At 37.6% G+C, this 13394-nt stretch overlaps 1 protein-coding gene across 1 annotated transcript in view; it reads right to left on the bottom strand.

The window, feature by feature from the left end:
- Positions 1-13394, bottom strand: part of DCTN4 (dynactin subunit 4) — a 30449-nt gene that overhangs the window by 12788 nt on the left and 4267 nt on the right. Inside the window, exons 3-8 of the mRNA XM_080805020.1 lie at positions 11954-12132; positions 5203-5246; positions 3884-3991; positions 2264-2337; positions 1925-2037; positions 1491-1600 (exon numbers count right to left, since the gene is read on the bottom strand). Of these exons, the coding sequence (XP_080661146.1) occupies positions 1491-1600; positions 1925-2037; positions 2264-2337; positions 3884-3991; positions 5203-5246; positions 11954-12132 (628 nt within the window). The remainder of the gene's footprint in view (positions 1-1490; positions 1601-1924; positions 2038-2263; positions 2338-3883; positions 3992-5202; positions 5247-11953; positions 12133-13394) is intronic.

Below are 13394 nucleotides of genomic sequence, written 5' to 3'. Positions count from 1 at the left end.
ACTCATTAGTATCCTCTTCCTTCATGTTTCCTTGTACTTACTTTGCTGTTCTTTTTCTAACTTCTTGAAATGGCTGCTGAAATCACTGATCTTTTATTTCTTCCTTTCTAATATACAGATTTACTTCTAGGCATGGCCTTAGCATTTCCTGTAAGTTTTCCTCTACAGGAATGACTAATTCCTAATTTAATTGCACTCTGATCACATAATACATTCTATTAATATCATCTTTTGAAAAATGTTGAGGGGCGCCTGGGTGGCTCAGTGGGTTAAAACAAGCCTCTGCCTTCGGCTCGGGTCATGATCCCAGGGTCCTGGGATTGAGTCCCACATTGGGCTCTCTGCTCCGCAGGGAGCCTGCTTCCTCCTCTCTCTCTCTGCCTGCCTCTCTGCCTACTTGTGATCTCTGTCTGTCAAATAAATAAATAAAATCTTTAAAAGAAAAAAAAAAAGAAAAATGTTGGGACTGACTTTATGACCAGTATACAGTTAATTTTTATAAGTGTACTGTGTATACTTGGAAAGAATGCATATTCTGCAGATATTGGGTACATATTTGTTCTCTCGGTTACTAAGCGATGCATGTTTAATTTCCCCAAATCATTTGTCTAAAATAATGTAATTTTCTCCAATGTTTAGATATTTTAAGTCTATATTAGTGCATATGATTTTAGAACTGTTAAATCCTCTTTGTGATTTCTTCCTTTATGAATCATCCCTCCATTTAAAAATTTATTATTTATATGATCTATCTTTTCCATTTATCTTCACTTCCAATCTTTCTGAATTCTGTTTCTTGTGATTAGCATAGAATGGGCAGGCATTTTGTTGGTTTTCTTATTCAGTCTTTTAACAGAAGCATTTACTTCACTGGCATTTATATAAATACTGAAATATTTGGCTGTAAATCTATCTCACTACATTCTTTCTATTTGAACCACCAGTTTTATGCTCTTTTCCCTCTGTTCTTTTTGTACATGGCTTTTATCAAGCTGAGGAAGTTCTGTATTCCTGTTTTGATCTACAAGGTTTCTCTTCCATGTTCTTTTGGTTTTCTTCTACAATGTATTTACTGAAGAAACTCAGTTGTCTGCTTTATAAATTCACAGAGGCTAGATTTTGCTGATGTTTCTTCTTTCTTCCTTTCTTTTAAAGTATTTTATTACTCCTCTTTGTTGCCTCTCTATCAGCCTGAAAGTCATATATTCTTTCACTACTCTTCTAGGGGTGCTATGAATTTATTGACCTTCAGGTACCTCATTTTCCACATCTGTAGAACAGGGGTAACAACAGTACCTAGATCTCATAGTTGTAAGGATTTTTATCTTGAAAGCATTTAAAATGGTACCTGGACACCCAAGTACATTCTCTATAAGCGTATTTTATATTTACTACATTCTAGAAGTTTCGACATTGGCCAGATACCAATGTTTATTTCATTCCTGCTTTTCTCTGGTACAAAAGGCAACTCTACAGAATGGAATCATTACCCGACAGCGCAGGGATCGTTTGATCAGAAGATGTTTGTGACGAGGATAGAGCTGTGAAGCACAGACTGGCTGGAAGTCAGGCTGCAAGAGGCGTTGCTGAAGGGTGGTCACTAGCATGAAAGGCAGAAACCAGGCTTAGTTTACAATGACTCACTCAAAATTAGACTTATGAGATAACACTTGAAACAACACTTCCTTTGTGAACAGTCTTTCCAACAACACTTCCTTTGTGAATAGTTCTTCAAAAAACTACAACAGAGAAATTTGACATTTTAAAGTTCTTCAAGTGATTATATCTATTTTGTTTGTTACTGGATTTATGTTACTACTAACAACTATGATGCCATCAAAAATCTCAAAACTCAGGGCATATTAGTAACAAAAGCAGAGTTAGGTGTAAAATAGAAACCAAGGAAAAAAAAGTAAAATATTACCTTCTGTTAAATTTACTGGTCTTGTGTAGTAATCTTCAGGTAGAGGTTCCACTTCGTCTACAGCCTGAGCCGGCTCAATCTTTATCTCTTTCTGGTCCTCTCCTTCTTTAAGGCTAAAAGATAAAAAGCACTAATTTCTCAAAGGTCCACCTGATCGCCTTCAAAGTCTACAATATCAATAACTGAAGTATTCTTCTATTGCACAACATTCTTTCTCTGTTGGGGTCTTTTCTAAGCATGACAATCTTCTTCCCCAGGAGCAACTGTTTTATGTCACATTCCTTCAATTCATTTGGATACCCGCCTTTCTCCTCAAAGCCATTTAATGTCCAAACTTACGACAGTCCGGCAAGGGTACTGATGGTTGCACCAGCTCGTGGTCGCTGAAGCCTGGTTCCAAGACCATATTTGTCCTAAAAAAGAGTTCAGAAATTCCAATTACAAATACCACGTTTATACATCCTATTTACCACAAGAAAGAAAGACTTTTGGGTGGGCCAGCATGAGAAGCTCAGGGAAATAAGCAAAAAAAAAAAAAAAAAAGCTAATTTGAAAGCTCCTTTTAAAGAAAGTAATTTGAAGCCCCACAATCATCTTATTGTTAAAATAATTAGCAAAAGCACGAAACATGGAGACTGAAACTACATTAGTAGAGTAAAACTGAACTAAATGTGATTTTTTTTAAACTATTAATCTAAAAATATCTAAGCTGACTTAGACCAGAACTATGTGAAGTGTCTATGGCAAATGATGAACATCTTCTTGGAACACCAGCGATCATCTGCTAACTTCTTCAGGGTTAGCAAGAATCATAAAAGAGAACTTACCACTACATGAATAGTGTGTTGCTGTAGGCCCCCAAATAGCAGCAGGTTGCAACAGAGACAAAAAAATGCAGCATAAGACAGAAGCAAACTCATACAGCAGGCAGGTTATAAGGGAAGCTGGAAGAATAATGCCTTTAATTCAAACTCCTCTCCTACATACACTAGGGCATATGCTGATTCTACCACTGGGCTATTCTGAAAATTCATTTAGACTTCATTAAAGTCTCTGGTAATGTAAATATTTTACATGTTTTAATTTTTTTTTAGTTCTAAACTAAATATTTTTACATGGACTCCACCAATCCTTAGGGATTCAATGGCTTAACTAATTCTCATAGAGAGGCAGTATGACAAGTTACATTTCCTCAGCTATCAATCTACACCACAGGATTGTTGTAAGGATTAAATAAAATATGTGAAAAGTCCTTATTAGAATAGTGCCTGACAAATCACTGTCCTTCAATCAATGTTATTTATTCAATGTCAACCTGCTCGGCTCCAAGCAAGCATACAAAAAAGAAATTGTTCTACGAGAGCAAATAAAATGTAGGGGACAATAACAAAAGCTCCATGTCCTCATGTTTTGCTTCTGGATAGCACACAGACTAATGAATGACTTCTGTGAAGAATTCCTATCAATGACACTGGCATGTATTACTATTTATTTAACCACGCAAAATGCACTGTGTAAGAGTCAGTGTTCTTCACACTGGAGAACTATAGGAAGGTGCCAGAAATAATCATTTGAGCTGGGAACCCATTACTATAGGATGTCAAAGGTGGCCTACCTGTGTAATATGAATAAAATCTAACACTTGCCTCTCTTCGTCTATAGTTCTGTCATATCTACAAAATTAAGCGCTAGCCCTGGGGAATAATCAGAAGAGAGGGGGACAGTGATAGAAAAAGGAACTCAAATGTCCTTAAAACTCAAAGAACTCAAATAGAGTGAATGATATGGCAAAAGCCTAACTGCTAGACTTAACCACCTATGATTTGAGAAAACTTTCTCTGCTACCCATCACTCAGAAATCTAAGGTCAGTGGCCACCTTCTGAAATGGTCACTGTTCTCAAGGCACACAGGCCTTGTGAACAATGAACTGCACACTCCTTTTTGTACCAAGTCCTCACCGAAAAAGCCAAAGGCATATAGTTTCTACGCCGTGCCAGTTTCTTGCGATCTCGTTCAACCTTCTCTTTCTGAGCAAGCTGCTGGTAATATTCAATCAGTTTGTTCATCTGTAAGAAATCAAAGATGCAGTAACTGTTTTCATGAGGAAGCTAACAGGAAGTATGAAAAATTAAGCAATGACACTAACTGGACACAAAATGAACAGAGAAGACAAATTACTACAGTGGGCAAATTTGCCCTTTTCCTCAAAAAGAATTTCTTTTCATTACATTTCTCTGGATTATTTGCAAAATTAAAATGGAATCTTTAAGTCTAACAATGGGAAGGAATGGGTAATGAAAAGGCTAGGAAATTTCATGCCCTCTTTTTTTACTTCACTTTTACTTTTTACTTTTTTACTTCCTTTTACTTTATTACTTATTTCGCCCTTCAACTACTCCCATTTTTTCTGCATGGCCAAAGGCCTATCTATTTCTTTTCTTTTCTTTTTTTAAAGATTTTATTTATTTATTTGACAGACAGAGATCACAAGTAGGCAGAGAAGCAGGAAGAGAGAGAGGAGGAAGCAGGCTCCCTGCTGAGCAGAAAGCCCGATGCGGGGCTCGATCCCAGGACCCTGGGATCATGACCTAGGATGAAGGCAGAGGCTTTAACCCGCTAAGCCACCCAGGCGCCCCAGGCCTATCTATTTCTAAGAATGTAACATCTTGTACTCTTTTTCCCCACTCATTTGTTTTCATTTTTAAAATATGTCCTAATCCTAAAAGCAATACCGGTTAACTGTGAAAACTTCGAACAACATTAAACAAAGCAACACTTCTCTTTTATCTTTGGTGCCCAAGTCCACTCTTCCCCTCAGTAAAGGTATCTGCAATTATCAGCTTAGGTATCTTTCTTACACACTTACACACGTGGGTATGTGATTATACTTTGCACACATTAAAACAAAAACCCTGTGTATAGATATATAGCTTTTTTATGTCTGAAAGAAAGTATTTTTCATATAGGGGAAAAACATATTATTTTATAACTTTTTATTTCACTAAAAATAAACACATACTGTTTTCTTTTTCTGAGTCACAGCCTGACTACAGAACTAAAGCTACAACTAGGTTTCTCTATCAACTTAAGCCAGACTAGAAAACACAGCCATTGTGATTTAATGTCTTACAAGAAGCACTTTCTGTGTGTAACAGACACCAAAATACACATCACAGATTTCTAAGTATATGCCATATCCATGGATAAAATGGAAGATCATCAGTCTTTTTCTCTATCTCTTCTTAGTTCATCCTCTATCTGACGACGCTTTACTTACCCGTTGCGTGTGAGGATTTTCAGGTTCCTGCCAACCGCCGCTAGCTGCAAAACAAAGGGACATTAAACAAATTTTCATAACTTGATATTTTTATTTTCATAAAAACAGTTCATCTGCAGGCCACAAAATGAAATTTAAAAACACAAAATCACAGAACTTCCAAGAAATAGTCCTATGAGTTATATAGACCAGAACACTCAGAATGAAATTTTCATTAAAAATAATGAGGTTGACAAAGATAACAGCCCCGCCACCACAACTAAGACATGCATAGCTTCTGTGCCAAGCATTTGAAATGTATTACATTTCATTTTATATAATAACCGTCTGACACGGGGATTCTTATTATTAGTCTCACTTTACAAAGGAAATTGAGGTGCAGAGAAGTTAGATAACTTGCCCAAAGTCACACAGATAGTGTGAGTGGTAAAGCTGGGATTCAAACTCAAGCAGTCTGACTCTTAAGAACCCGTTCTTATCTATAACACTGCAATTTCTATGCTCTATGACCTTGATTCGGAGAAGAATTTCTTACATAAGAAACAAACAGCACAAATCACAATGGAAAAGATTATTCCAGAAAGCTAAAAGTAAAACCATGATGAATACAGCTGACTCCTCACAACTTTGAACTGTGAGCGTCCACATATATGTGGATTTTTTTTCAACAAATACAATACAGCACTGTAGCTGTATTTTTAACTTCTTTTCTAGTTTACTATATTACGAGACTACATATATAGAATACATACAACTTACAAAGTATGTGTTCATCAACTGTTTATGTTATCAGGGAGGCTTCCAGTCAACAGGAAGCTATTAGTAGTTAGGTTTTTGGAGAGTCAAAAAGTCACGCAGATTCCCCACAGTTGGGGGTCAATACTTTAACCTCTGCATTGTTCAAGGGTCAACTGTATATCTCAATAAAGCTAACCCCCCCCCAAAAAAAGGGAAAAAGTAAACTACAATGAGATACAGTTTTACAACCATCAGTCTGGAAAAATCTGAAGTAAGTCCCACAACACTTGAGCAGTCAAGGCTCTGGAGCAATGGGTAGTCTACTCTTATGCATAAATCAGCTCCGTATCAGGAGCAGAATGCTAAGAGAGAAAAGTTGTAGCAGGATACATATATGGTGTGTTTCCATTTGTTTCATATTGAAAAAAACATCTGTTAGTGGCTACATGCATGCATGGACACAGGACACCGATAAACACTGAATTCAGGACTGGGGTGGTTACTGCTCCAGGAGGGTGAGGAAGGGAATCTAGTGGGGATAGGCTACACAAGGGGCTTACATTGTTTGGGTTACATTTACTATCTGAAGCTGGGTGATAAATACATGAATGTATATTATCTGTGTAAGTAAAAATAACCTTTTTTCAAACACAAAGGACGCTTGTTAAAGGTGACACCACACCTTGCAAGAAATGGCAACGACATCCTTTAGTATATTAATATTTTAAAGGTTGCCTTAAGACAATCACAAAAATAATAAGTAAAAGAAATGTTTTACTTGTAATATTTTTAAAAATCTAAATGAATGTTTTACCTAATTGCTTTAGAAATGGCAATTTACTCTGAAGAACACTTTGGGAAACATAACTATCTCATTTCTCTGCACATTACAGACACAATGGCTTACTTATAAATAAACAAATAGTTCTAAAGTGGTTTCAGAGCTTCTCAGACACCAACAACATCATGAAAGAAAAAATTATCTGTACTCTCTAAGAGCTCCTCCTATTCAATTATTATTGTCAAGATACCCTAGAGGAGATAGATTTCTAGAAGTAAACACAGGTTTTAAGCTCTGAAATATAAATTCTCCAACCTTAATGGCTCATAATCTAAAAAGCATAAAACATTCTCTTACGGGTAACACTGAGAAATCTATTTGGATTTCTGGGCTTTGTTTCTTTACCTTGACAACAAGAGACAAAATACAAACACAGAAAAATACATTCCAAAAAAAATACTCTTCAATTCACTGAGGCATACATACTCTGCCACTCTGAGGTTGTTTTTCATATTTAACTCACATTCGTAAGTAAATTCAAACAACTTACTTGCTATAGTGATATTAAAACACACATTTACTGACAATCTAAAAGTGCTATAGAATCTTTCTAATAAAAATCACATTTCAAGAAGTATCTATCCACCAATGAGCAACAACCAAGAGTTCAAGCATTCTAAACCAAAGAGCAAACACAACAGAATCAAGGATTGAATTTTTAAGAAGAAACCTGACCCATATTTATTTCCAAACTGTGTAAAAATCTTTAAGAAGTTTTTACTTAAAGTCCCTCTTCATTTTAGTTATGTCAACTGACATAATGAGTTAATTATGGGCTTCATCACAGACTAGTAAGTAGGCTGAAATTTTGAAGATTTTATTTATTTATTTGAGAGTGAGAGAGAGAGAGCACGAGCAGGGTGGCAGGCGGAGAGGGAGAAGCAGACTCCCCACTGAGCAGGAAGGCAGAACCCTGGGATCATGACCTGAGCCACAGTCAGATGCCCAACCAAATGAACCAATCAGTTGGCCCCCAAGATGGGAATTCTTACCAATTCTGAAAAGTTTCAGAAAATTGAATGAAAATTCAGAAAGAAAAAAGACAATGGGGAGTTAGCAATGCCACTATTTCTATAAAAAATAAATAGCAACTCAAGATCTTGAACTGACTATACAGAGTTTCTACTCTCTGGTGTTAACCATGGAGTACAGGAAATGTAAAAATAAAGGAAGTTTCCCAGTCAACAAAACCAAAAGACAACAGACAGAATGGGAGAAGATCTTTGCAAATGACGTAACAGATACAAGGCTACTATCCAAAACCTATAAAGAACTTATCAAACTCAACACCCAAGGAACAAATAATCCAATCAAGAAATGGGCAGAAGACATGAACAGACATTTCTGCAAAGACATCCAAATGGCCAAAAGACACATGGAGAAAGTGCTCAATATCACTCGGCAGCAGGGAAATATAAATCAAAACCACAGTAAGATACCACTTCACATCAGTTAGAATGGCTAAAATGAACCAGTCAAGAAACGGCAGATGTCAGTGGGGATGTAGAGAAAGTGCAGCTCTCCTACACTGTTGGTGGGAATGCAAGCTGGTGCAGAAACTCTGGAAAACAGTATGAAGGTTCCTCAAAAAGTTGAAAACAGAGCTACCCTACGACCCAAGCAATTGCACTACCAGGTATTTGCCCCAAAGATACAAATGTAGTAACCTGAAGGGGCACATGCACCCCAATGTTTATAGCAGCTATGAAGAGCCTAGATGTCCATCAAGAGATGAATGGATAAAGAAGATGTGGTACATATATACAATGGAATATTATGCAGCCATCCAAAAAATGAAATCTTGCCATTTGCAACGATGTGGATAGAACTAAAGGATATTATGCTAAGCGAAATAAGTCAATCAGAGAAAGACAATTATATGATCTCACTGATATGTGGAAGTTAAGAAATAAGGCAGAGGATCATAGCAGATCCTCTGAAAAGGATCCTCTGAAAAGAGAGGAAAAAATGAAACAAGACAGAACCAGAGAGGGAGACAAATCATAAGAGACTCTTAACCTCAGGAAACAAACTGAGGGTTGCTGGAGTGGAGGGGGGTGGGAGGGATGGGGTGTCTGGGTGATGGACATTGGGGAGGGTGCTATGGTGAGCGCTGTGAATTGTGAAAGACTAATGAACCACAGACCTGTATCCCTGAAACAAATAATACATTATATGTTAATTAAAAAAAAATAGGACAGCCCACATAATCTTAAAGAACAACAACGCTGGAGAATTCACCCTAGATAGTTACTAAGATCTATTTTTAAACTTTTTATTTTTATGTATTTTTATTATTTTTTAATCATGAATATGCTTTTAACATACAGTGTTAGATAAAGGTGTACAATACAGTGATTCAGTAATTAAAAAAAAAACCACAACAATTCTATAAATTACTCAGTGCTTATCACAGAGTACTCTTTTTTTCTTTGTGGGAAATCTTTAACACTTAATGACTTCTTAAATTCCAGTATCATCAATGTACAGTGTTATATTAGTTGCAGGTGTACAATACAGTGCTTCAACAATTCTATGCATTACTCAGTGCTCAATTAAGTATACTCCTGATCCCCTTCACCTATTTCCCCTACCCCCACACTCACCTGCTCCCTGGCAACCATCAGTTTGTTCTCTATAGTTCAGAGTCTGTTTTTGCTTGTCTCTTCTTTTGTTTGTTCATTTGTTTTGTTTCTTTCTTTCTTTCTTTTTTTTTTTTTAAGATTTTATTTATTTGTTTCACAGAGATCACAAGTAGGCAGAGAAGCAGGCAGAGAGAGAGAGGAGGAAGCAGGCTCCCTGCTGAGCAGAGAGAGCCCGATGTGGGGCACGATCCCAGGGTTCTGCTATCACGACCTGAGCTGAAGGCAGAGGCTTTAACCCACTAAGCCACCCAGGCGCCTGTTTTATTTCTTAAATAAACTTTTTTATTTAAAAAAATTTAAAAAAGATAAATAAAGGAAGTTTCCTTTAATAAAGGTAAGTGCAATCTCCACCCTGAAATGCTCAAATGATGGAAAGGTGATTGGTACCTTAGGTGGTCTTTAGGTCCAAACACACACACAATTTTTCTGTTTTACCAATAAACATTTTATGTAAATACATATATCTTTGAGCATGTGTTTAATACTCCAGGATATGTGGATATGGAAACGCTGGGCAGAAGGATAAAAGCAATTTATTTTCAAAAAATGGTGAAGGGATTTTTAAGAGTACACTATCATGATGAACACTGAGTAATGTACAGAATTGTTGAATCACTCTACTGTACACTTGAAACTAAAGTAACACTGTAAGTTAACTCTACTAGAATTTAAATAAATAAAATGCCATTTATTTTATTAAAATAAAACCAAATATAAATAGAGGCACTTTGGGGCACCTGGCGGCTCAATCAGTTAAGCATCCAACTCTTTTTTTTTTTTAATTTAAAGATTTTATTTATTTATTTATTTATTTATTTACTTAGAGTGCATGAGAGGGGAGAAGGTCAGAGGGAAAAGCAGACTCCCCATGGAGCTGGGAGCCCGGTGTGGAACTCAATCCCAGGACTCTAGGATCATGACCTGAGCCGAAGGCACTTGCTTAACCAACTGAGCCACCCAGGCACCCAAGCATCCAACTTGTGATCTCAGCTTGAGTCTTGATCTTAGGGTCCTGAGTTCAAGCCCTGAGTTTGGGGAGAAAGAAAAAATGGGGAGGATGAGTGGTGTAGTCAGTTAAGTGTATGACTCTTGGTTTCGGCTCTGGTGGTGATCTCAGTCGTGAGATCGAGCCCCAGACTGGACTCCACACTCAGCACGGAGTCTGCTTGAGATTCTTTCTCCCTTTGTCCCTCCCACTTGTGCTCTCTCTCTGTCTCTCTCAGATACATAAATAAAATCTTAAAAAAACAAAACAAAACAAAACAGGGGCACCTGGCTGGCTCAGTGGGAGGAGCATGTAACTCAATCTCGGGGCTGTGAATTCAAGCCCCATGTTGGGTGCAGAGCTCACTGAAGGAAATATACTTCAAAAACAAAATAAATAAATAAATAAAAATAAAATGTTAATAAATGTTATCGAACTGCTCTCTAAGGTAGTAATACAAGAAAGAACTATTTTGCCATATTCTTGCCAGTACTTGATATTACCAGATCTAAAATATTTGCCAAATCAATGAAGTTTTAATTTGCATTAATACTACAAGGCAATTTATGGATACTCAAAAAAGAGTCAAAATAAAAAGGGCTAAAAAATGTCAGGGGAGGGAAACACAAACTTGAGCTGTAACTTTATGAAAGGTTAAGGTCTTTCCATGGAATCTGCAAGGTTTGGAGAAGTTTGGAGTCAAGATAAAGATAATTTTAACCTAACTATGGGCCCTACCATGTACACATTTTGGTTATTCATCATTTTTATTTCTACTTCTGAGAGTTGCTTTTCTCATCCTTTGCCTAGTCTTTCTTTGGGGCTTCTTTCTTGATTTACAAGAGTTCTTCATTTTTGGTTACTTATCTTTAGTCTGTTATATATGATCCAAATATTTTTCTTAGTTTGTCATTTTTTTAAAAGATTTTATTTATTTATTTCACAGACAGAGATCACAAGTAGGCAGAGAGGCAGACAAAGAGACAGGAGGAAGCAGGCTCTAGCTGAGCAGAGAGCCCGATGCAGGGCTCGATTCCAGGATCCTGAGATCACCACCTGAGCTGAAGGCAGAGGTTTAACCCACTGAGCCACCCAGGCACCCCTTAGTTTGTCATTTTTATCTTTTAAATTTGTTCATGGTGTCTTTCATCATCAGGAGTATTTATGTTTTATGAAGAGCATTAATATTTTGATTGTAGGGGTGCTTTCCCCTGTCTCTCTCTGCCTGCCTCTCTGCCTACTTATGATCTCTCTCTGTGTCAAATAAATAAATAAAATCTTTAAAAAAAAAGTATTTTGATTGTAAGAAAGTGTCAGATTTATCAACACTATTTTACCAGCTCTAAAAAAACTAAATGGTTTACCCAGTCTTAGATGAAACATTATGGTCCAAAAATGTTAGGATTTGGAAACACAGAAGACTGAGCTCTGAATTTAGCTCCCGCATTCCAACAGGTAAGCAGGTAACAGAAACAATCATCTGTGGGCAATTGTAACACTGTCAATTCCACAAAATCTCGTGTTGAAGTCCGCTTGACTCACCCACAGATTTGTCTGCCATGCCTACATCTCTAGATGTCCAGCGACAAAAGCCACAGGCCAGATAGTAGGCTTTCTTCATGGTGGTCTTGGCAGGGTCATCTGGAAGCTGTGTGGAGATACTTGTTGCCCGAGTAGAGAGAGTGTGCATACAGCCGGGACAGTCAAAGCAGTTGGCACACCTGTAACACAAGACCACTGTTCATTCACTTGACAAGTCTTTATCAAGCACCTGCTATGTACCACACAGTGTCCTAGGTGTTAGGAATTCAAGAGGGACTATAAGGGAGGACTGTCTCTCAACAAAAAGGAAATTAAAAAGTATTCAAATCTTGTTTTAAAATTTAAATATTGTATGTTCATTTATTTTTTTAAACAATGCAATCATCACTAAAGTTCCCGAAGAATTAAGAGCCTGACCCAATCCTATTCCAGAGGCAATCACTGCTAAACAGTCTGGATTTAACCATTTCAGACTCCATTTAGGCTTGTACAGACCACGAAGATTTCTGAGGGAGAGAGAGGTCACCACTTATGCCTTTAGAGAGGACTGAGCAGTTGCATAATGAAAACTCGAGAGGCAACAATATAATAGGCTATGAAACTGGGTTTGGAAAACAACTGCTTGTTTGCTGCGCCAGAGAGCGGACATAGAAACCAAAGAATGTTCTCAAACTGCAACAGTTCAGAAGCAGCGCCTTTTCAGGGCTTTCTGTTCTCTCCTTAGGCACCACTCTTCCTAGCCCTCAGCTGACACCTCCCCTCCAGGGGCCCCAGTGGGTTGCTGCTTGTAACTTTTTCACCACCTGAGATCATCAAGATTTCACCCCTAGTCCTGGACTTACTCTGAAGCTCTGTTCTACAACTCTAATTATCTGCAATATTTTGCCATCTGGGTAACATCCTCATATAAGGATAATAATGGTATCTACCCACCGTTCACTGCCCACTGATAGTCTGAGGATTAAATCATAAAATTAACGTGTGGAGAGCATACAAACAGTGTCTGGCTTATTAGGAGTTATTTCTCAGGTTCGGGAAAAAAAAGTCATGGTGGTTCACATCCATGCAGGTGTAAGGGTATGACTGGTAGCAAAGGACTTTCATGATTAAGCTAAAAACCAAATGGCATCCAGGGGCAATGAGCACACCTACTACCCAGATCTTGGTTTTTAATACCATTTTCCAATAAAAGGAACCAGGGCTCCTTGGAGAAATGGCTAATTCAAGGACTGAGGCAGAGTTCCGGGATTAGCCTGGAATATCTTGTATGGCCAAAAAATGACAGAATGCTCAAATGAATGAACAACTCCCCCAACCCCCAGCCCACGCAACAATGGGGGTACACCAAAGGGATACAGGAGTCTACCGAAAGAGCTTGCAATGGCCAAAGCTGGAACACTCTGAGCAAAAAAATAAATAAATAAAGTGGTACTGGATTATA

Source organism: Martes martes (assembly GCF_963455335.1).
Source record: "Martes martes genome assembly, chromosome: 5".
NCBI lineage: Eukaryota > Metazoa > Chordata > Mammalia > Carnivora > Mustelidae > Martes > Martes martes.
Note: the sequence above shows the minus strand (reverse complement) of the source record. Positions and strands in the feature narration are given on the sequence as shown.